General features: G+C 31.5%; 1 protein-coding gene and 1 long non-coding RNA gene across 4 annotated transcripts in view; one reads left to right on the top strand and one right to left on the bottom strand.

Annotated features, from left to right (window-relative positions):
• On the bottom strand, positions 1-6,861 carry LOC134680952 (uncharacterized). 3 transcript variants are annotated; one of them, XR_010100541.1, is made up of 3 exons: positions 6,701-6,861; positions 2,076-2,182; positions 1-1,611 (listed from the first exon to the last, which is right to left on the bottom strand). It is a non-coding gene; the product is annotated as an uncharacterized LOC134680952 (long non-coding RNA). The 3 variants fall into 3 exon arrangements; XR_010100542.1 differs by having other exon boundaries at positions 6,457-6,713; XR_010100543.1 differs by lacking the exon at positions 6,701-6,861 and adding an exon at positions 6,561-6,694.
• A 14,755-nt stretch (positions 6,862-21,616) lies between these two features.
• Positions 21,617-25,968, top strand: part of LOC134727662 (nuclear receptor corepressor 1-like) — a 57,862-nt gene continuing 53,510 nt past the window's right edge. Inside the window, exons 1-2 of the mRNA XM_063592043.1 lie at positions 21,617-21,802; positions 25,490-25,667. Of these exons, the coding sequence (XP_063448113.1) occupies positions 21,699-21,802; positions 25,490-25,667 (282 nt within the window). The 5' untranslated portion in view covers positions 21,617-21,698. The remainder of the gene's footprint in view (positions 21,803-25,489; positions 25,668-25,968) is intronic.

Here is a 25,968-nt window from a genome sequence, read left to right as displayed (position 1 = left end):
CAGAAGACTAATGTTTTATTTGTGATTTAAATTGTGGTAGTTCTGAATTAATTCATAAAAAATACAAAGACAGGTATTAAATTATAATCTTATTTAGTTTAATAATCAATGAATATTCAAAACAGAAGTTTCATCTATACAGATTAACTTCATTTAACATTCAGCACAATGTACAATCAAATAAAAGTTAACAATTTGTTACAATTTCAAATTAAACATAAACTATGCACAGCAATCCAAGTTTCTTTTCAAATTTGACTTTCTATAAATCTAATATCTATGAACAGTTTTATTTGCATACAAAATTCTTAGAAGTATCAGTAGGTAGGAGATACATTAATTTTAAATGTAATAAGTTTTTCAAATTATTATCTTTTCAAATAAAAAAACAATTGTGTTCATTTGTAAATGTTTGAAAAAGTAACATGTCAACTTAAATGATGTTTGAAATTCAAATAAATCATTTATTACCACAGATCTAAAATGCAGAATTTGAGAATTCGTCAATTCTGAATTCTTTCACCTTTAAGGTTGATATAAAAAAATAAGCCATTACTATGTAATTGAGGGGCGTGCAAAAGAAACAATTAATTTTAATACATATTGATACAGATCATCTCTTAATTCAAAATACTACAACTACAGGATTGTTTGACAACCTTGAATATAAATAAAGATAATGTAATCAGCATAAAATTCCACCTTGATTACATATACACCAAACATATTCTGATAAATAAAAAAATATTAAAGGGACACAACTCCTGAAAATAACATATATTTAATTTAAAAGTAATACTCTTAAAAGTAAGGGAAAATTTGCATCAGCAGATATAAGTTATCATCAATTGTTAGGAACATTAATCTTTATTAAGGGACAAATCTATCCGTCAGTGATAATACTAAAATGAGCCACTTTAATTTACTATTTCAGATAAATAATTTAGAAGTAGAGTTATCTCCCTTAGTCATTTGATTTTGAAATAAGAACTTATTTAAGTAAAAAAGTCATATTATTTGTTTTTACAAAGTATCTTGAATTTCTGCAACATAAATTTCTCTAATACAGTGTTAAATTGTCTGTCTTAAAAAATCTTTAAAATTCATAAAAAAAAGAGAGAGGAAGACTTTTAAATCTGTGCACAGTAGATTTCCTTTATGTTGTTCTCGAGATAAAAGCTTAAGGTTGAACTCCAATCATAAAGCTGTAAACAATGAAGAAACAAATATTGACACATGTTTTCAACTTTAAAAATTTAGAATTCTATGAGTTGGAAAACAAACAGTCTTGCATAAAGTTAGATTAATAAGGGGAGATAATTCAAGCCTTGAAAAACTTTAATCTAACAAATTTACTTTTACAATACATCTTCAAGTATATAAAAATAGTAAGACTGATATTTTAAGAAACTTTCTTGAACCATATTTTTTAAGTGTATTTTTTGTTATGTGTGTTTTAGATTGAAAAAATAACATTTTCACATCTATTGTTTTTTAACAATAAAATCTTTTCTTTTAATTTCCTTCAGATGGAGTTGCCTTGTCTTCTCTTTCTTGACAGTTGGTCAGCTTGGGTATAAATAAGTTGATTTCTCTTCATTCTTTGATTCACTGAAAAAGTAAAGCCTTTATCTATTAAAATAATAACTTGAAATTCAAATACATGTTTGCTACTGACAATTGTTTAATGCTACATAATCAAGCAAGATAGAACGAAATAAATTGTCTGAATCAGTAAAATCAGCTCCCTAACAGATTTTACATGTATTTGCCTATGAGACAAATCTTTACAAGAGACCAAATGATACAGAAATTAACAACTACAGGTCATCTGCGACTTTTGTAATATCATAGAATAATTGTCTACTTGAAACTTATATTTATCCAATTGCATATACTTATTGTTTACTTTAATGTGTGATAATTTATTTAGATTATGTGCAATGTAATTTATCAAAATATGTGAAAATGAATGAACAAATTATTAAGTGATAAAAAGTGTGTATACATTGATTTATTTTACATGTTTACATTTGTATACACTATTAATACTTAAGACGTGCATATTATCCTACCATAAAAAGTTGACTGTTGGCAAAAGCTGTGAAATGACCAAAATAATTTCATTCTTCAGCTGTAATACATCTGATATCTGAACACTTTTGATGTCAATTTGGATAATCTGCGGAAAGAAAAACAAGACTTAGATATCTAGTTAGACACACAATTTCATAAAAATGATGTACAATTAAGAATCAATAATTATTATTAAATATCACACCATAATGTATATGTCATGTTATTTATGATTTTCTATATGTGACTGTTCCAAGTCAGCAGTTTGTTATCATTGCTGAATATCATATTTGGTTTTTTTTCCTTCTTTTTTACAAAGCTACTTTATGTTTAAGGTGCTCATTTCATACTATTTCATGTGCTCCTGTAGAGGGTTTTTGCCTTGAGGACAGGAAGAGCAATGGAGAATTATCATAAGAAATACAATTTTTCTGACTTTTAAATCTCCTCACAACATTTGTTTGCATTTACACAGCTTTAAGGATACAGACCTGTCAGTAACATTTTGTGCATACATGTAGACCAAATGGCCCTATAAAGCAAAATCAAGTTTTTCTTTAATGAAATATATCATTAAACTCCTGGACTCGTAGATTGGACACATACAGTGGGCCATATAAATCATGATAGACCTCTCAAAGTGCTTTTTTACATCCCTATACCTGTTTATTGGATCAAGGGGGTGGAAGCAATCATCCGTGGTGCTAAGTTCATTTTTGGTGGTGCTAATTATATTTCTTAAATGAAATATACCACAACAGACCTCTGGACTAGAAGATCGCCCCACATGTGCTTTTCAAACCATCTTGGACCCAAAGAATGTGTTAGACCCCTAAATCTGTCTTTTGGGCCAATGAGAGGAAAGCTACCTCCCATGGCGCTTAGTTTGTTTTTCTTGGTGCTTATATTTTTCTTTAATGAAATATACCCTTTGAGAACCCTTAACTTAAAGATTAGACCACAGTTTCCTGTTGACCAATGAGCCTTACAAACCAACTTAGTACCCCTAAGAGTATTTAGACCCCTATACCCATCTGTTGGACCAAATGGAGGAAAGTAATCTAATGTAGATTGGACCACAGTTGATTTTGGACCAACAGGCCTTACAAAGCAAATAAGAACGCCATATACTATTTTAAACCCACTAGCAATCCTTTGGACTATTGGGAGGGAAGCTACCTCTCCAGATGCAAAGTTTTGTTTGGTGGTGTTTATATTTTCATCAAATAATATATAATATAAAAGACCTCTTGACTTGAAGAGTAGATTAAAGTTGTCTGTGGACCAATGAGCCTTACAAACCAACTTAGAACACCAAACAGCATTAAAAATTATTTCACCCGTTTGTTGAACCAAGTCCATTTTCCGTGGTGCTTATATTTTTCTTAAATGATATGTACATCAAAAGACCCCAGGACTTGTGTAGTTTGGATTGTATGTGCCTGTGGACAAATGAGCATAACAAACCATCTAAGACCCCAATAGAGTGCTTTAGACCCCTATACAAGTCAGTTGGACCAATTGCAGGAAAGCTACCTCCCGTGGTGCTAAGTCCATTTTCCGTGGTGCTTATATTTTTCTTAATGATATATACACCAACAGACCCTAGGACTTGTGTAGATTTTACCATAATATGTGCCTGTGGACTAATGAGCATAACAAACCAACTTAGACCCCAATAGAGTGCTTTAGAACCCTATACATGTCAGTTGGACCAATTGGAGGGAAGCTACCTCCCGTGGTGCTAAGTTTTTTTTTCTGTGGTGCTTATATTTTTCTTAAATGATATATACATTTGTACACCAACAGACCCTAGGACTTTTGTAGATTTTACCATATGTGCCTGTGGACTAATGAGCATAACAAACCAACTTAGACCCCAATAGAGTGCTTTAGACCCCTATACACATCAGTTGGACCAATTGGAGGGAAGCTACCTCCAGTGGTGCTAATTTTTTTTTCTGTGGTGCTTATATTCTTCTTAATGATATATACACCAACAGACCTTAGGACTCGTGTAGATTTTATCATATGTGCCTGTGGACTAATGAGCATAACAAACCATCTAAGACCCCAATAGAGTGCTTTAGACCCCTATGCATGTCAGTTGGACCAATTGGAGGGAAGCTACCTCCAGTGGTGCTAAGTTTTTTTTTTCTGTGGTGCTTATATTTTTCTTAAATGATATATACATTTGTACACCAACAGACCCTAGGACTTTTGTAGATTTTACCATATGTGCCTGTGGACTAATGAGCATAACAAACCAACTAAGACCCCAATAGAGTGCTTTAGACCCCTATACACGTCAGTTGGACCAATTGGAGGGAAGCTACCTCCAGTGGTGCTAAGTTTTTTTTTCTGTGGTGCTTATATTCTTCTTAATGATATATACACAAACGGTCCTTAGGACTTGTGTAGATTTTATCATATGTGCCTGTAGACTAATGAGCATAACAAACCATCTAAGACCCCAATAGAGTGCTTTAGACCCCTATGCATGTCAGTTGGACCAATTGCAGGAAAGCTACCTCCTGTGGTGCTAAGTCCATTTTCCGTGGTGCTTATATTTTTCTAAATGATATATACACCAACAGACCCTAGGACTTGTGTAGATTTTACCATATGTGCCTGTGGACTAATGAGCATAGCAAACCAACTTAGAGCCCAATAGAGTGCTTTAGACCCCTATGCATGTCAGTTGGACCAATTGGAGGGAAGCTACCTCCCATGGTGCTAAGTTTTTTTTTCTGTGGTGCTTATATTTTTCTTAAATGATATATACATTTGTGCACCAACAGACCCTAGGACTTTTGTAGATTTTACCATATGTGCCTGTGGACTAATGAGCATAACAAACCATCTAAGACCCCAATAGAGTGCTTTAGACCCCTATACAAGTCAGTTGGACCAATTGGAGGGAAGCTACCTCCCGTGGTGCTAAGTTTTTTTTTCTGTGGTGCTTAGATTTTTCTTAAATGATATAAACATTTGTACACCAACAGACCCTAGGACTTTTGTAGATTTTATCATATGTGCCTGTGGACTAATGAGCATAACAAACCAACTTAGACCCCAAATAGAGTGCTTTAGACCCCTATATACTCGTCAGTTGGACCAATTGCAGGAAAGCTACCTCCTGTGGTGCTAAGTCCATTTTCCGTGGTGCTTATATTTTTCTAAATGATATATACACCAACAGACCCTAGGACTTGTGTAGATTTTACCATATGTGCCTGTGGACTAATGAGCATAACAAACCAACTTAGAGCCCAATAGAGTGCTTTAGACCCCTATACACGTCAGTTGGACCAATTGGAGGGAAGCTACCTCCAGTGGTGCTAATTTTTTTTTTCTGTGGTGCTTATATTCTTCTTAATGATATATACACCAACAGACCTTAGGACTTGTGTAGATTTTATCATATGTGCCTGTGGACTAATGAGCATAACAAACCATCTAAGACCCCAATAGAGTGCTTTAGACCCCTATGCATGTCAGTTAGACCAATTGGAGGGAAGCTACCTCCCGTGGTGCTAAGTTTTTTTTTCTGTGGTGCTTAGATTTTTCTTAAATGATATAAACATTTGTACACCAACAGACCCTAGGACTTTTGTAGATTTTATCATATGTGCCTGTGGACTAATGAGCATAACAAACCAACTTAGACCCCAAATAGAGTGCTTTAGACCCCTATATACACGTCGGTTGAACCAATAGGAGGGAAGCTACCTCTCGTGGTGCTAAGTTTTTTTCTGTGGTGCTTGTATTTTTCTCAAAATGATATATACACCAACAGACACCAGGACTGATGTAGATTGGACCATATGTGCCTGTGGACTAATGAGCATAACAAATCAATTAAGACCCCAATAGAGTACGTTAGACCTCTATAAAAATCGGTTGGACCAATGTAAGGGAAGCTAACCCCCGTGGTGCTAAGTTTTTTTTTTTCTGTGGTGCTTATATTTTTCTTAAATGATATATACACCAACAGACCCCAGGACTTGTGTAGATTTTACCATATGTGCTTGTGGACTAATGAGCATAAAAAAACAACTTAGACCCCAATAGAGTGCTTGCGACTCCTATGCACTTCAGTTGGACCAATTGGAGGGAAGCTACCTCCCGTGGTGCTAAGTTTTTTTTTTGTGGTGCTTATATTTTTCTTAATGATATATACACCAACAGACCCCAGTACTTGTGAAGATTGGACCATTTGTGGCTGTGGACTTATGAGCGTAACAAACCATCTTAGACCCCAAAAGAGTTTTGTAGCCCCATCTTCTTGTTATTGGACATTGTAGTGGAATTTAAGCTATCATCTGTAGTGGTAAGGTTTTTTTTTGTGTGCTGATATGATTTTTTTTAATGATATACCAGAATTGGCCTCTGGAATGGACAACACAAGTTTGGACCCCAAGCTCTGGATGTAAGACCTTAAGACAGACAGAAGCTTCCTGAGTTCCTCCTCTGGTGCTTACATCATTTTTTGGTGGTGCTTTAAATTCAACACTATTTTCAATGAAAAAACATTCCGGTTGATTTTTAAATTGGACAAGATATCCCGTCGGGGACTTTGTAATAATTATCTGAACCTAAACAGTTAATTAGACAACCATACATGCCTATAAAATGTGTAGTTCAATGTGGACTAAACAAACCGGATGTTTTGATTTAATTGACCATGCGCAGCTATTACTACGAGTTTTCGATCCGAAACAATCTAAAACCTAGAAATAAATCGAACAAAAAATGACTGAGACCTTGTCTCAACCATAAGACGGGTTACCAGAAAAACGATAATCCAATCAAACGGTGGTGCTTATAGTGGTTTTCATCACGTTTTGATCTATATATTATCACTCGAAATGAGAGGAAAATAATGTCAGGTCGCCCTCCAAATGATAGGTAAAACCCTGTCTTCTTATATGTGCATCATTGCATTAATTACAAATAACAACCGAGTGAGAAATTAGACTGCAAATAGACCGAACAGGTCACAAATAATGCACACAAAACTACTAAACACAGTCTCCACAATTTTTTTCAGTTTTTGTTTTGAATTATAAATAATGTTGCTGAAAGTCGAAACCATGCCTCGTCTATAAGTATATATGAGCATGAAGGTTTAATAGGTGTATGGTGTACCTTGAAAGCACAGACACTCATGAATAATTTCAGTTTCAAGGAAAGTTTCCCTTTGTTTATGTTTTAAAATCAAAGGGAGGGAACTCTGCTGTATTTAATTCTCATTCGAATGCATTATAATTTCTGGCATATTGTTTTTGTCTCTGTCCAATTCATTGTAGAAGAAGTTAAATTCAGATAATTTATCCTGACATAAAAAAATTCAGATAATTTATCCTGACATCAAACAATATAATTCCTTTAATCACTGACTGCTGGCAGCTGCTCTGAATTTGCTATACACATTGTTGTAAAAATCTATGGATGTACCAGCGAGATTCATACCCTCAATCTTGGGATCTAAAAGCAGTGCTCTTACCAATTGAGCCAAGGAAGATCTTTCCTGATTCATCTAGTTAGACATCCTTTATACCTCCCAGTCTACAACATACTTTAGTTTCTCTTTTTAGCTCACCTGGCCCAATGGTCCAAGTGAACTTTTCTCATCACTTGGCGTCCAGCGTAGGCGTCTTTAACTTTTACAAAAATCTTTACCTCTGAAACTACTGGGCCAAAGCAAATCAAAAGTATTTACTTTAAAAAATGTGTAGGGTGACCCGGCCAACCAAAGATGGCCGCCACATCTAAAGATAGAATATACATGTAGGGGTCAAATGTAGATTTTTGCTTATGACTCTGAAACCAAAGAATTTAGAGCAAAACTGATATGATGTGTAAAATCAAGTCAAGATCTATCTGCCCTGAAATTTTCAGATGAATCAGACAACCCGTTGTTGGGTTGCTGCCCCTAATCTGGTAATTTTAAAGAAATTTTGCTGTTTTGGGTTATTGACTTATTGTCATGAATATTATTACATTGGGACTAAGTCCCAAATTACAGTAGAATTTTTTTTTTTTTTTTTTAATAAAATTTGTGAAAATTTCCCATAATTTTCATTCTTCTAATGAACATGATGAACTCAAAATCGATAACACTTTTTTTTCAGACTTTTTAAATCCCTGCATCTGCGCAGAAACCTACTTTCTTTTCCAGTCTTGTGGGCATGAGACTTTGAATAATATATAAATTAAAACTTTAAAGATCAAAATGTTGTACAGTTTATTTTATTAAAGATTAAATGGGTATAATCCTGCATGCTGTTGTAGTTCTCTGACTGCTATTAAAGTATTCTCAGATTTAGCGATATTCTATACATGTATATTCTCTAGACCATATCAGTAGCCAAACCTACTGATGGGGATCTTTCCATGTCTTGATTTGAAGAACGGTTGTTTTATTTCGTTGGACACTTTAATTCGTGGATAAAGTCATCCACGAAAATTGGTACCCCACGAACAAAAGTACATTCACAGTATTCATGTATTGGACAATATAACAAATCAAATGAAATATAGGGGAAGTCACTGGGGTCCCCCATCCCTCCTGTTTGAAAACTTGATAACAGTCGAGATCCCCACCCATAAAACATATACATGTATATTCATGTATGGGACAATATAAAAAATCAAATGAAAAATAGGGGTAGTCCGTAGGGTCACCCCACACTCTCTTGTGTGTGTTTTGAGAACTTGTAAAAGATTTAGATACCAACGCCTAAACCATATTCATTCCTGTTTTTCATTTCAAAAAGATTAAATGACATACAAGGTCAATCTCATAGGCGACACATATATGCATATCACTTTGCTAGACCCTAACACCTGTCATTTTATTTCAAACTTAGACCTCATGGACTTGGGATGAAGGTGGGATTCATTTACATTTACTATGGACAGGTCAGTCAGACCTCTTCATTGATCCCTGTAGTAGTAAACATTTGTCTGATTTGTGTCTCATAACTTTTGTACTGTAAAACACAAACTCAGTTTTCTTTCCAGGGAAGCAAGTCCATTCATACTTTTACAAGCTCGTACTAAAGTCAACTTACTACTAACAGTCGACTAATACGAACAATTACAATCAAGTAGAAGAACTGCAATCATTGCAAATTTGTACCACTGCTGATTCATGAAAGACTCATGACCTTTCATGGTCATGTGGGTTGCTATTGAAAACCTTGATAAAATATGAATTATTTGCTGTAATGTTTAATTCATTAAATGAACATAAATGCAAAATTATATATGAATGTTTAATGTTAGTTCTTTTAAATCTTTAAAAAAAAGTTGAAGCAACATTGCCACAGTTTTCATAATTATGTTTGCCTTGGTTTTTGGTTAGCTGCCTACAGTGCTTACAGCGCTTTGATTTGATTAAATGAGTAAAACTTTATCTTATTTTTACAATAGTTTTTACAAAAAACAGAAAACACTGTAATTTTATTTGATTCATTGTTTTTCATCAAAATTACCATACTAGGGAAGAAAACTCAGATGATGTAAAGTTCTATGATAAGGGAATGTATAGTGTATTTGATATAGAAGAAAAGCTATAGGGTATCCATGTCTGATACAAAGTCAGTACATGTAAGCAGAGCCAAAGTAACAAAAAAAAACAAAGGAACAACATCATGAACAAGTACAGTACACTTGTATTGTGGTTTGTCATATCAATATGATCAAAGTCACAGCGTGGCCTTCAACAAAAATCAAAGACTTTCACCTTACTGCATCTTACCATTTATGTTTTTGTAGCAAGAAAACAGGTCCTATGACGTGACAACTTTAATTTTCTAGCAGTTCTAGAGGTACATGTACATGATGTATCTTCTAATATTTTACCTGAAAATTCTATTGTAGAGTTTTCTTTTTATCACACAAAATCAGTTTTTCTGTGTATAATCTGTACACTATTTTGCACAACTTATATATTTTGTTAAAAAAAACTTGACCCATAACCAGTAATTTCTATTTTTACTTTTGACAAAAGCATGATACAAACTGCATTTTGGCAAATCATCAAAAATACTCAATCAATTTTTATTTAGCCCCCTCACTTATCTACACATACATGTACCTTGTGTACCTTAAAGATGTTTTAGGAAAAATCTTAATATAACTAAACCCAGAAGGCAAGGTTTTGGCTCACACTGTTCCCATTCAACAGTCTTATTGTTTAATTGCATTGTATCAAGTTTTTGGCTCACACTGTTCCCATTCAACAGTCTTATTGTTTAATTCCATTTTATCAAGTTTTTGTAAAAATATACCAAATGTGTAGTTCATGCTTCATAACAAGTGTGGACACAGAATGACGAGTCTGAGACTAGCTACACATTTCCATATTGGGGTAGTGAGAACATCAAGCATGAATTTGAACCAGTTTCTGATCTGTGAGTCCCTCTGTTCCTTCATCCTTTCATCTGTCTGTCTGTCTCGCTTCAGGTTAAAGTTTTTAGTTGAGATTGCTTTTGATAAAGTTGAAGTCCAATCAACTTGAAACTTAGTACACATTTGCCATATGATATGATCTTTATAATTTTAATGCCAAATAAGAGATTTTCACCCATTTTCATGGTCCGCTGAACATAAAAAATGAAAGTGTGGATGGGGCATCTGTGTACTGGGGACACATTCTTGTTATCAAATGAATATACATGATGTATGAATAACAAGAGAGCTATTTCAGAGTTAAATATATATCACCCTGAAAAATCACAGGGGGACCTAGAAAGATATCATGAAATTTAACATTATCACTATACAGATTCATACAAGGTATTAACCAGTCAGGTACCAATGTATATTTAGTGGTGAGTTATTCAAATTGAAACAATGTATTGTGATTTATAATGATATATGACATGTGTACATTGGACATAATTTGAATGTCCAATATTGACTTGCATAAATCAGAATTTTGATTAAAACTGATTACAATTAAAAGAAAATGTAAAAGCTGGTGCAAATCAGAAATTAAATATTTTTCAAGATGCTAATATTACTGGCATTATCAATAGATTGTACTCCAGTACTTATAATCAGTCAGGGGCTCAACTTGTCAGATTCAATCTCTACTTTTTATGCCCCACCTACAATAGTAGAGGGGCATTATGTTTTCTGGTATGTGGGTTGGTTCGTCCGTCCGTCCTGATTGTTGTGCTTCAGGTTAAAATATTTTGTCAAGGTAGTTTTTGATAAAGTTGAATTCCAATCCACTTGAAACTTAGTACACATGTAACCTACAAATGTACATGTATGATATGATCTTTCTACTTAACATAGAAAATGATAGTGCAAGTAGGGCATTCTTGTTGAAATAGGAATCCAATTAACATGAGTTATCTCTCTTTTTACATTGGATCTATTTTCTTCTTGTCAAAATAAGAAATCTGTGGCAGACCTGTTCATCTTGTAATATTTATAAGAGTAACCTCCCCTTTTGGAAAAATAAGTAAGTAACATAAATATTAAGAACTTTTGTGTTTTGTTTAGTGGTTATATCTTCAATTTTTCTAAGTGACCAGTCACACCACCAAACACAAATGAATTTTGACTATTATTAAAAAAGATAAAATACAGAACTGCAAACAAAAATTAATAGTTGATTTGTAAAAGCATATAGAACATGCTATGGCAATACATAATATATACATAATGTGACAAAAGACTGGTAACAGAGAACAATACAATAAATTAATAACATACATGTTGTAGCTAACCAATAATATCAGATGTAGCTTTCCATGCACTCTTCAAATAGTTACAGAGCTTAATTGTTAGTTAATGATCAAGAGTAACCAAAAGTCTATTGACCAACTTGACTCCTATTCTATTAGGAGTTATAATTTGCATTTCCCTTTATGACTATAGATTTGTTGTCTGCCCCCCCCCCCCCCCCCCCCCCCCCAAAAAAAAAAGATGTTCAGTACATGTATCTGTTAATTTTGAAGATGAGCATACAATGAAGTCACATGACATCTTTAAATTTTATTTGTATTAATTAGATCACTTAGTATATATGTTCAAAACATGCTCACCAGTTTTGGTAAATATTTTTAATCTGTACTTACACATGCAATCAAATATATCCTTCAGGCTTCCTTTCAACTTCAAGCATCATGACATTGTAGTCCAACTACTGTAAATTCAAAAATTATTGCGTGCATTTATTATTACAATTTTGTCATTTTAGACTAAGATGTGATTTTAATTTTTGCAATATTAAAAAAATCCTGTTCAATTCATATAAAATATTTTAGAATGCAAGTTAAAATGATTGCTAATTTAACCCTGTCACATTTTTTTCCAATTATAAAAACATGTCAATAACATGAATAAGTTCTGAATTTACAGTATATGTTTTCACACATAAATTATATTGTTTTTTGGAAAGATTAGAACTTGTTCTAAATCTTTACTTAGGCACCACCCTCCCTAACAACAGGACAGGTTAGCTACTGTTACTAAATGTATTCACACTAAAATATAGTTCCCTATAGTTCTCATGTATGTGCACATAATACACAAATAAATTGAAAAAAAATGGGTATATTATTGGAGCAATTCATTCAAGAATGTATGTCATTAAGGTGTGTTGATGTGCAGGCTTTTTTAAAAACATTTTGATTAGGTAAGTGGGTATTGATTCAACTAGTATGATTGACAACTGTCATTATCACTAAACAATCAGAGACAAGGTGTACCTTTAATTACAATGCCCCACCTCCTAAACTGCCAATCAAATTGACCACATCACCTATCAACCTTAGTCTTACATAATTATACAGACCACTACAATATGCATCTAATTCTTAATACACAAGTATTTGACCTCATAATTGATTACACAAATGTGTGTATTATTTGTTTGATATTTATAAGGATGATAGATTTATGTATTGCCAATTACTTTTGATCTACATTACATAAAGTAATTCTTCAAGCCAATTCCTGATAAAAAAAGTGAACTAATCTAAATTGTTGATTAGTTACAGATATTTATTGGAAATTTAACAAGTAAATTATAGGCCATAATTTTAAAAGTATGGCCTATAATTTACTTGTTAAATTTCCAATAAATATCTGTAACTAATCAACAATTTAGATTAGTTCACTTTTTTTATCAGGAATTGGCTTGAAACAGTTTTAAAATCTATATACTTTTAATTATAACAAACCATTGTTTATTAGTTTTTTTCCCATCAATCTTTATGTCTATTTTAGTCATTTGAATTTTTATTAGAAGTAAATATATATTTTTGCAATCTGACAAGAAAGAATCCACATTTCAATAAAATTAGTTTTTTAATTAGTTTACGTTGAAAAATAAAATTGAAAATGCCCTGTGTTGAAAAATACATTAAAATTTGATCAAAAGGCACTCTAAAACTTTTAATTTTCAATGCCATATAATCTCTGTTTCAACTTACAAAATTCCCCAAAACAACATTTTTAGATTATTTTTGTTGAATTTATGTCTTACAAGGATATTTGGTATCATTTACTAGAAGAATTTTTGCATTTTTTTGTTTTCTTGAAACATGTTCAGAACCGGCAACATAATTTCGATTAGATATAAACTGTAGTTTAAATAAAACTGTGCAAATTTAGAGACTCATATTATTTGATTTGAGCTCATTTATCCTCATACTGGAAAAGCAAGTTTCCTTCTTAAGACCTGCTGTAAATGCAATTTTCAGCAATAGTGTTTTATATATGTTCATTTTTCCCCACCATACCTTAATATGAAATAATTTAAACTACTGTTCTAATCTTTCCATGAGTGATATCCATCACTTTGATTTATTTACACATGTATCCCACTATTAAATTCATGGTATATATATGTGATAATTATCATGTTCTCACAACATCTTGACATTTTATAAAAAATTTAGAACAGTTGTCAAGTTTCATTAAAATTTTAAAGGGTATTTAATGTTTTCCATCCTTTGGTCAGTCGGTCTGACAATTCATTAGTCAGTCATCAGCTCTTTGTTGTCACATTTTTTGTTGGTTTTTCAAATTCAAATGAACTTTTCCACTTATAAATCATAGGTTTAAAATACTGTAAACTGTTAATACTCTGGTTAGTACATACCCAGAAAAACATAAAATTAGGGGACCATTTTTGTCATGAGTCCAGTTTGTTATTCTTTCCTTTGCATACATGTAATTCAACTAAATTATAATTAGCATGATTTATATATTGATATAAATGCAAATTTAAAGGAAAGTTGTTAGAACAGTAATGTTAATTTGACTCGCATTGCAATTTGTGTTAGAATTAAGGCAATTTTATGTGTGAACACAGGGTCAAGTACTTTTATCTGTTTGATTTTTCTAAAAATATGGAATCATTTTTGTACATTTACATTAATAATACCATTAGACCCTGTATTGTGGTTATTTTTACATTTTTTATGCATGCAGACTAGTGTACACATGCATTTTGTTTCTTTGATATAGCCGTTGATTAGTTTAATATATTTGTTTCACTGTTTCTTTTTGTAAAGATTTCAAAATGGAAAAAAGGGAGATAAATCATGTTTATTCTAATCCTGCATGCATCTACCTCTAGAAAAATAAAAATAAAAAAGTGGATCTGCATCTTGCCTTCAGAAACAAAGTTTTCTATCACCAAAGTACTACTTTTGGCAGAAGTAAATTTGTATTTACATCTACTGTAAATTCAGAAATTATTGCGTGCATTTATTATTGCGACTTTCTCATTTTAGACTTAAATGCAATTTTTATTTTTACGATTTTGAGAAAAATCCTGTTAAATTCATATAAAATATTTCAAAATGTGAGTTTAAATTATTGCGTTTACAACTCAGTCGCATTTTTTGCAATAATAAAAACCTCGCATTAATTTCTGAATTTACAGTATGACATTATTTCTATTGACTGAACAAAACAAAAAAAGTTGAACTTATCATTATCATTGAAAAGTTCATTGGGGGTCTCGGTGTCTGATTGGTGTTACTACTTCTAGGTTAGATTTGTTAATTCTGAAGTTTTAATGTGATCCCTGTTAATGGCAAATTGTGGTCAACTCTGATTATAATTGACCAGTTTACTACCAAAGGTCAGTGGATCTTTCTGGGCACTCAGTCCTCCTCTACCAATAATAAGTGGCCACTTTGACATAGATCAGAGGCCTGAAAATGGCGTTAAAATCAACAAACAATCAATTAGTTTTTTAAAATCCCAAGTCAGGCCTTATAATAACAGATAGTTGTTTTCATCACGATTTTGAAATTATTTATGTATATATATAGAAATTGATTATATTTTTATATGCCTTTAGTTCCTCATAAACAAAACATTGAATATCAAATGAATTTATAATTGAAATAAACAGAAATTATTATATATATATAATATATGATATTGAGGGAATGTAATTTAACAATATGAGATGATTTCCCTGTCACTTTGGTAAGTATGATTGAAAAAATGGAATGAAAAAAGAGATGTCTGCCTGATGAATTGTCAGACCGACTGACCAATGGATGGAAAACATTGAATACCCTTTATGACATTCTATTATCTACATGTGAAACAATGAACATGGAGAAAACATATCATATTTTGATAACGTGAGAATCAGTGTTTTTTTTTATAGCTCTTGTCTTAAATTTCAATGTTATTTTTCTATTTATCAAAAGCAAGCACTAATCTGTTGGTGAAAAACGATCTGAAATTCTTTCTGTAAAGATAATCACCTCGTTTAAGCCTCCTAATCCGAGAAACATGTCAGGAGTTTGGTGGCATTGTTTTCATGTTTCTGTTCTTGTCATCTTTTGTCCTAATTCTTAAAGTAAGGAAGAAAATATTGATTCATTTCTGAAGGGAATGTCTATATTTGGCTTTGATCTCAGTTTATACAATTAAAACTTTTTTTTGTCTTTTTATATCTTTTTTTGTCATTATCTTGGTTGCCATGGCGATATTGATTCTACCTAAGAAACAAGGGTGTTGTTTATAACTAGAGATATACAAAAGAAGTTGTGAGATGTCTTTGATGAAAAGCTTTGAAATTTTAGTATGTTTTTGTAATAGAGTTTGTAAAGACGTAATTTTGGTATTGAAATGATGTCTGGTGGTGAATGAGAAAGAGCTTTGTAATTGCTAGCATAAACCACGTACATGGTGTTTGAATATCAGGAATATATAAACTATAAAATGTTATGCTTTAACATATTTGAGAGAGTTTTTATAGCTGACTATGCTGTATGGCCTTTGCTCATTGTAACGTTGAACGCTGTACGGTGACCTTTAGTTTTAATGTCTGTGTCATTTTGGTCTTTTGTGGATAGTTGTCTCATTGGCAATCATACCACATCTTCTTTTTTATATTAACTTGTTCTAAAATAATAATGGGTTATATAATTATAATTAAAAAGCTATTATGGAAAACGAAGGATTATTTGTTGATTGTTTTTTGGTGTTTAATGCCACTTTCATACTCTATAAGCTATATCATGGCAGTGTTCACAGGCAATTGACTTACATTTTTTGTAGGGGGCACATTTTAAAAATTTCCAAATATATATGTCTCCTGACTAGTTGTTGGAAAAGAGTTAAATGAAACATACTCAGTTGAATCAGAGGTGGATTAAGGCGGGGACCAGGGGAGCCAGGGATCCCTTTTATAGGTAATATTTTGATGATGATTTAGTGAATCATTGGAGTGGTTTCCCTTCATGTAGTAGTCAGTGGGTTCTCTCCCCTTGTAAAAAGTTCTGGATCTGCCACTGCTGGGAGTGGTTGAATCTGTAATAGTTTTACTAAGGCTATATTTACCATGACAATCACGTGACAAATCAAAACATCATGTGACGAAATGTCCTGCTCGTCCTTAACACTATCATTTTTATTATCCAAAATCATTACAGAAGTACCCAACACCTTAACTTAAATTAATTTGGCTCTTTTAATTTTCTTACAATTTGGCAAAGTATTTACGTTGACCCTTTGACAAAAATATAAAAATTTCAAAAAATTTGAACCATTAATTGTTTAATCAGAAAAATTACACTGGTTATATAGCAGTTTGACAAACACTTATTTTGATCATTGAAAAGCTTAATATTCCCTTAACAACTCAACATAATTAAAACGTTTTGCTGATTTTACAGAGTTATCTCCCTGTAGTGTTAGGTACCACCTTAAATGCTTTTTACTGCAGGAAAAACATGAAGAAAACAAATACTAGAATTTAATATTATTTTGTCAAAAGTATGTTTTTGAGATAAATACTTTTATGAATTTATTGAAAATATTGTGCAATTTGCTTTGCCTAGAAAAAAACTCAGAGAAGTTCCAAATATATACACATGTTGAAAATGTAATATGGTGAACGGCAGTTGATAAGACCTGAGATACAAATATGTACTCTTATATGCTTATACTACTTATATCAATAAATAATTACATGGTAATAAAGAGAATTATGATCCCTGGTTAATGTATGATATCTGTTTATTTCAATTTATTTGATAGTCATCTAAAGTCACGATCTGGAAATTTTTATACTTAAACTGGCAACAAAAGGAAAACACAATAGAATTAAGCATAAGCTGAGCCAATTAACATGATTAAAGGAAATATAGATGTTCTTATTAAATTCTGAATAAAAAAAATTCAGAGTGGAGAATTGAAGCCTTGGGCTATATAATTTTTTTTTTCTTATATAAATTTTAATAGTTCTTGTTTAAAAAAATGCTTCTTTTTCTTGTTTTAAACATCTCAGTAAAGGTAAAAAAAAGATTGCACAGATTTTAGCCTTTGTTCTTCGCCACAAAATACAGAAAATAGTAGAGTACAAGGCCCACAGTGAATAATTTAGGGGAGGTGTGATGGCATGTAATAATTGTTGGCATCTCCATGTACATACTGTTTCTGTATATGCCTTCAGTCAACAGATAAACTAAGTTAATAAACTTTAGCTGATAGCGTGTCAGAATGACAATTCACAAGAACACATCTTCTTGTACACAATCTTAGGTGGTACCCAACACTTTCACTAAAATTAATTTGTCTCGTTTAATTTTCATAAAATTTTGGCGAAGTATTTACTTTGACCCTTTGACAATTAAAAATATAAAACTTTCAAAAAATTTGAACCAAGCAAAATTACACTGTTTATATAGCAGTTTGACAAGAACTAATTTTGATCATTGAGAAGCTTAATATCCCTTCACAACACATCGTCATTAAAACGTTTAGGTGATTTTACCGAGTTATCTCCCTGTAGTGTTAGGTACACCACCTTAAATTATAATATAAGAAATTTGATACCAGTACTTGAATTTATACTCATTGATATTTTATACAGAGTATAGAAATATAAAACTGAAAAAAAGAAATTAAATAAATTGCTGTTATTTGTCATGTGTATAATGTTAACAAATTAACCTTGTAGAATAACAACTTCAATCAGGTAAAGTTTCATGTTCTTAGACAAAGTATAATTTTCCTTTAAGCTATCTGAGAACAGTATGTTGGCATTGAAGAAAATACATTAGCATCTCTTTATTGAAGATCACTTTTCTATTTCTATTAAATAATTCTCATGACTCATAGGTCTAATTCACATAAACAAATTTCCCTTTCTTTGTGACTTATCTCTATCATACTAGAATGAAATATTTGCTACTGGACAGTAATCAATCAAAAATCAATCATCAGCAAAGAAGTCCCATTACCAAACATTTCCATAGCCCCCAAAATGAGAGGTTGAAAACTGAAATTTTTTAGATACTGTTAATTAAGAAATTATTGCGATGTTTTTATTATTGCGAAAATGCGACAGAGCTGTAAACGTAATAATTTAAACTGACATTCTGAAATCTTTAATATGAATTAAACCAAATTTTTCTTAAAATCGTATAAATAAAAATCGCAGTTAATTCTAAAATGATAAAATAGCAATTATAACGAAGTGCACACAATAATTTCTGGATTTACAGTATGGTTTTAATATTTTAATGTCACTGTTGCTTGAAGGAGTATAACACAGATCAACTTATTAGTTTTGGTGGCGTCGCTTACCATTCTAGATTTATGTCCCTTTACAAGTTGAGAAATTGCTGAATTTTTCGTTCCTATTCTGGAACTTTAGTTTGCCTCAACCAAATGTTATGAATTCTACACCATGCTGAGCACAATTTTTTTCTATCAGTCAAACACTTTTTAGTCTATATTCATCTTCTAAAATTCCATCGCATCTCGCATTCAAATTTTTTTTTGAATTTGGTGGTGTCACTTTTACTTTTCTAGAGTTATGTCCCTTAACAAATGCAATCGCTTTAGTGTTAATTGACCTGATATTCAAATATTACAGCATGCTTCACCTTCTTGAGAGTTGGCTCCACTCATTGTGTCATTCCACTGAAGTAAAAAAAACTTTATTATTAGATAAATTAAGATCTTCTTTGATTTTATCAATTTTCAATACTGTTAAAAAGGAAGCAACAAATTTTGTGCATGAAACGGAATACTCCAATTAATTTTGTACATGATTAAGGCCAAATGACATCTTAAAGTAATAATTTCATCAAGGAAATATGATTTTTATAGAACTGTATAATTGTGATGAGCTACTGCCAGTTCTTATTCTGGGTACATTTACATCATTGTATTATATAACGTAATAAATTATGAATAGCGGAGATTAAATTTGGTTTGATTTGTTAAAATCCAGGAATCTTATAAATATTCCGTATTGTCTGAAAAAGGATTACGAATTTACGATGCAAATTTTTAATTAGAAAGATATGTAGTGATAGATCTTGTATGGAAATGAATTGAAGCCTATTTGAGTTGATCAATTTGACGCTTTCTATTGCATGCTGCAGTCTGGAGGTATCTTTTATGACAAATATTGACATCTTTTGACAGTTCTGTGGGAAGTTGAGGTGGAAAAGTACAAAAATCTGGCATTTATTTCGAGAAAAAAAAATGATATTGATTTTTTTGTGATATAATAATCTTATATCTATATTCATATATAGTTTGTAATTAGAGTCTAACGACTGACCATTAGATGTGTCATGTGATCCGTTTAATTAGCGATAGATTATCACCTGGTCGAAGCACCTGGACAGATATCTAATTATGGACAGAACTGTCATCAGCTGCCTTTTACACGTTGAAAAAACTGTGGAAAGTCTTATTATTTTTTTTGTACCTTTGTGAATTGTATATTTATATATTAACATTTACCATGTGAATCATGACAAGAATATTTATTGGGATGTATGCTGTGTTAGGAATATATGTGGTTGTTGTTTAAAGAAATTAAGGATAAGAATGGATGCATTTCAGTGTCGAATACTATACTTTAAATTTCTTTGACGATTTTTGGCTGCAAATTATTATCACGCATGCACTTTAGTGAATGTTGAAATTTTTGTGAAATGAAGAAATATATAATTCAAGTCACGAACTGGGTTAATTCGTTAGTTTCTACTGAATTCATAATTTGAATTAAATTCTTCTGCAGTAGAAAGTATAATCCAGAATCTTGGAAACTCATTCAATTCGAAATGTTATGTGATGAAGACAAATTGATTAGACTGATTGTCTTTGTAGAGCACTTGTCCTTGTGAGAACCAAAGAATATATTCTGGACAGAAATAGTAACTTGGAATTAATACACAGCAGGGAAAAGTCATGAATTTACATCTTATTGGTTTTAAATCATAAAATAGAGAATATGTCAAGATTTCATTTTCATGATTTTCGTTATTGGCTTCAGTTAATTGTGTAGTCATATTGTATTGGTTTGGTGGTCTTTAATTGTTGATGTGAATTAGACAAATTGACTGCTACCTTCATCGGCAGTTTTTCAACATCAGCTTCAAAATTTACAAATTTTAATAAACTGGAATGCTCAATTAAGTATATTTTAGAGAATTCATAAATAAACAGTAATTATCTATTTATATATTATTTACCTTATTGCATCTATGCTTGATAAACATTTTTAAGTTTAGATTATCATTCTATTTTATAAAGTTAATATTTTTTTTTCCAATTCCCCTATGAAATTAATCATTTCAAAATTTAACTCAAAATTTCAAAAATTGTTGACAGATTAGTTCTGCTTTAAATTCCTGATTGGAATCGTTGATTTCAATTAGAATCTATTTCAATTTATATATATAGACTGCAACGATTCCTCCATCTTATCTTCAGCACTAGAAAGATACAATTAATCCGTCAAATTGTTCTAAAATTGGGATTAAAGATTATAAGTGTGTTTAATGCTGTTAAAATCAAGAAAACTATCGTGAAAACTGAACACTGATGAAAGAGCAAAACTGTAATTAAATTTGACGAATATTATGTCATCGAAAGATTTAACGAAGAGAAATCAAATGTGCCTTTATACATTTTCTCTGATCAAAGTGTCTTGTTATATGTTATTTATTTTGTTGAGTTAGAGAAAGGTTAATGATGTATTTTAACATGTTTTAATTTTCCAATCTGTTTGATATATATTTAATATCCACGAGAAAATTTGTGATAACAGTTTAAGTTTTTGTTATTGATAACTTGGGTTTCGTTACAACGAAATGTACAGGAATACCACAAACTACGGTCAGCCACGACAACAGACCTGGTCTGCAGCGCCACCTTCAATGCAAACTGTATATAACTATCTCTGGGGCCGGTACAGGTAGGCTTTAGCTGTTGTCCTCTTGTCGTCATACTAGATATCGTTGGAGATTAATACTTTTGCAGATAAAAACTTATGCATTTGGTAGATATTTCCAGTATTCTGTTTTGAGCAATTTAACGATCTACTTTATTAGATTATGACCATTGGTGTAGTCAGTCTATTGAGCAATGAGGAAGGCACGTTCATTTTGGTCATTTTCATAGATAATGTTAAAAAATGTATGATGCCCCTCTGACCTGTCTAAATTTGTCAGGTCTTTTTCTTTGTATAATTGGATTTTTTTTCTGTATTGTAAATGAGAACTGGACTGGAAAATGGTTTTTGAGTGTTTTATCTACTGATCAAGATTTACAAGGGAAGAAATGGGATCTAAAAAAAGACTTTTTTTTCTCCTGGCATTTCATGTGACTGTCACTAGTCAGAATCCAGAATCTTCTATAGTAGTTGTTTTTAGTTATTTAGAGAATGAGGGTGTTGAGGATGTTAATGGCCAATTTCTGGTTTTGAAATCTGTTTTTATTTAACAGTATTAATAAATAGACTTTTGGACACAATCTGGTCCAATATATATATTTCAAACTGAAAGATACATGATTTCTTAAAAATGTGTGCTTTATTTTACTGTCCTCAGATCTTATGTTGTTTAGAGTGCTTCAAAAACATGTTTACCTTATCATATTAATGTATATGGATCTATATGCAATTTTGTTACAACCACACATACAAATGACATAGCAGATCTTTTAGTCAATGTTGACAGAAATTTTATAAAAATATGAAGACAGAATAAGAATAGAACATTTAACAGGCGATTTTACTTGAACTTGGAATTATTTTTAATTATGGAATCTGCATAATTTCTTGTGTTTAAAATTTTTAATAAATTCCATGTTTATTTGGTATTATAATATTTTAGAAGGTTAATAACACTTTCCATACAATGTATTTTGGTTAGATAGTGTTGTGCTTGGTACAGTACATTCTATTGAAAATATACTATTTTCTTTGTAATTGAAAGTGTTGTGCACAGCACAGAACATTTCAGTACAGAATAAACATGAAATTTATTAAAAATTTCAAAAACAAGAAATCAAGCAAATTCCATAATTAAAAAAATTCCAAGTTCAAATAATAGTCTATTATTTGTACTTTAAATATTAACTTGAGACTTACTGTGGGTTTGCCCATTTTCCAAAAATATCATTGAGCAATTATAACTATTGGTTTTCATTTCAAAATTTTATTTTTCTGATCTCCTGAGGTAATATGAAGCCACATAATTATGATGACGTTGTTTATGCTGTAACCACAATTTATTAATATTATGTAAGCTATATGCAGGAAACCTAGTCAAAGCATGAACATAAATATAGGTCTAAAGAGTAATTGGAAACCTATAATGATCATTTATAATGGATAAGAAATTAAATTGGATGGGCTAGGCACGCCATACATCAATCTCATACAAAAGAATTGACCAATATATACTTTTACTGAAGCATTTTTTTTTCTAATTTGCCTAAACTGTAACTGCAAAAATGTAGGACTTGCAGCAACATCAAGTACATAATGGGATGTCAGTTAATTGTTCTTTGGTGTAGATCTGGGTTGGCAAAAACCCAGGTTTTATGAGTCTTGCCAGGCTCAGTGGAAATTACTGGGGAAATCGGGTTTTACCAAGTAATAATGGGCAATACTGGGTGAAATGAAATACACATGTACTGGCCTTAATTTTTAAAGAGGACTCAGTAATTGATCACAAATGCAATATATTAAAGATACATGTACATGTATTCATAAAAAAAAAATGAATTGGTGAAAGCCCTGAATTCAATGATCTTAAATCCATCAAAATTGTTGCCAAAGATTTAAGATAATAAATTTAAAAGCATCAAAAGTATAAGAAATGTCCCATATTGGAGGTGAACCTGTTAATCAGGAAGTGGTAGATATTAAACTTTCTTATTGTTCAAACTCTCATGTTTTACCGAGTAACACTGTGATTATGGCGCTGTTAATTAATGCAGTGACGGGAAAGAAATGCTTGCAGCATTGTAACATTGTACTCAAATTGCAAGGAAAATTTATTGAATTTATATGTTTTCCTTCTCAATCAACTGAATTCCATTTAAACATAAATCAATGAAGAAATCTTGAGAATGTCACTGCACTTTAAAAAGGTTGAATTGATGTAATAAAATGAAATGTTACAATCAATTTCGTGACAGCTAGCATTTTACTTCCTGCTTAACAACTGCATTATACTGCTTTCCAAATATTGCATTCTTGTGACAATTACAGTACTTGTAAATAGGGTGTCAAGAAAATCTATGTTTCTTTTAAACATGATTGACGTTAATTTTCTTGACAATCCTCATGTTTGATTTAGAAAATCGAAGTCTGACTTTGGCTCTTGTGTATTTTAGTACAGAAGCATAACAAATAGACTGTATAAAGACCTCTTGTTTTTTGTTGTTAATTTTAACCTTTATGAAACCTGAAGATGTTACTTGCTGACTAGCAGCTCTTGGATTTAGAATTTATTACATTTTATTAACAGAAAATTCTTTTTATTTGTTTTATCAAACATGTCAAAGAAAATTTAAAAAAGCATGTCTTAAATCAAAATTTATTTAACATGAAAAAAAGAAATGGAATTCATCATCAATAATTTTGCACTAACCAACCAAGTCTTTAAGGGCGTTGACAACAACAAAATGCACTGTTATTCTTTCATTACATTTGTAATACACCCAATGACAATGGTAATCTTGTGATTCATTTGTTACACCCAATGACAATGTCAACCTAGTGTTACATTTGTAATACACAAAATGACACTGTTATTCTTGTGTTTTATTTGTAATAAACTCAATGACACTGTTATTCTAGTGTTATATTTGTAATAAACTTAATGACAATGTTGTTCTTGTGTTACATTTGTAATACACTCAATGACAATGTAATTCTTGTGTTACATTTGTAAAACACCCAATGACACTGTTTTTCTTGTGTTACATTTGTTATACACCAAATGGCACTATTACTCTTGTGTTACATTTGTTATACACCAAATGTTACACTTTTATCATGATTTTCAATGCTCTGAACTACCCTGCTTTATTACATGTATTCTATTGTAGTAGATCAAATAGTACTTCTGTATTATTTCTTAGCAGTACACCAATTTCTATATTATTTCTTAGCAGTACACCAATTTCTATAAAAAAAATTATTGCAGTACACCAAAAAATTCCACTTTTTTACAAATTTTGCAATCTGCCAAATATGATTTTTTTCACAAATATAATCAGTTTTTAGGGGAAATTTGTATTGAGAAGTTTATAAACAGTAGGTCACTTTAGAATTCTCATTTTTCTGATACCTGAAAATGAAAATTATGTAGAAATCTGTGTCATGTGCTACAAACTATACCTCCAATAATTGTAACTTTAGTGGTGTCCTTTTACATTTAAAATTCCAATATGGCTTTTCTCTCTCTCTTAACAATACTGTTTGAAAAAATACAAGAGAAGAAAAATGTCTAAATAGTGCTAACATAATCATAATGTTAGCAAACAATCATTCTATAAATATGATTGATGCCATAATTGTTTATTATTTTTAAGTAAAAGATTATTTTTTATTGTGATTGGTTATAAATAAATGTCTTATCTATTTCAGGGCTCCATCTGGCAACCCTCATGACGCAAATTCTCCATATAAAAGGACTAGACCACAAAGTCCGTCCCAAGCACAGAGGCCTGGTGGCTACCCATACCCAACTGACCCCCAGGGACATACAAGATATGGACTAGCTGCCACAACACCTGGTTATCCCATGTACAGAGAGACATACCCAGTAAGTACATTCTATAAAGGGCTGGGATATTACAACTCTATTCCCTAAACTAGACTTAGTATACATTATTGTTTAGGGGCTATCAGAAGCCGGTGTCATATGGTATTTTGAACCCCATGGTAAAATGACCCCGGGGTCAAAATACCGCTATGGTAAATTGAACCCCCCCATGGTAAATTGAACCCCCCCTGTATGGAAAATTGAACCCCCATGGTAAATTGAACCCCCCTGTTTTTTTCATTCTAGATGATTAATAAAACATTTAACATTATATAAAAGCTAATCAAATATTAAAAATCAT

The sequence above is a fragment of the Mytilus trossulus genome, chromosome 8 (assembly GCF_036588685.1).
Source record: "Mytilus trossulus isolate FHL-02 chromosome 8, PNRI_Mtr1.1.1.hap1, whole genome shotgun sequence".
NCBI lineage: Eukaryota > Metazoa > Mollusca > Bivalvia > Mytilida > Mytilidae > Mytilus > Mytilus trossulus.
Note: the sequence above shows the minus strand (reverse complement) of the source record. Positions and strands in the feature narration are given on the sequence as shown.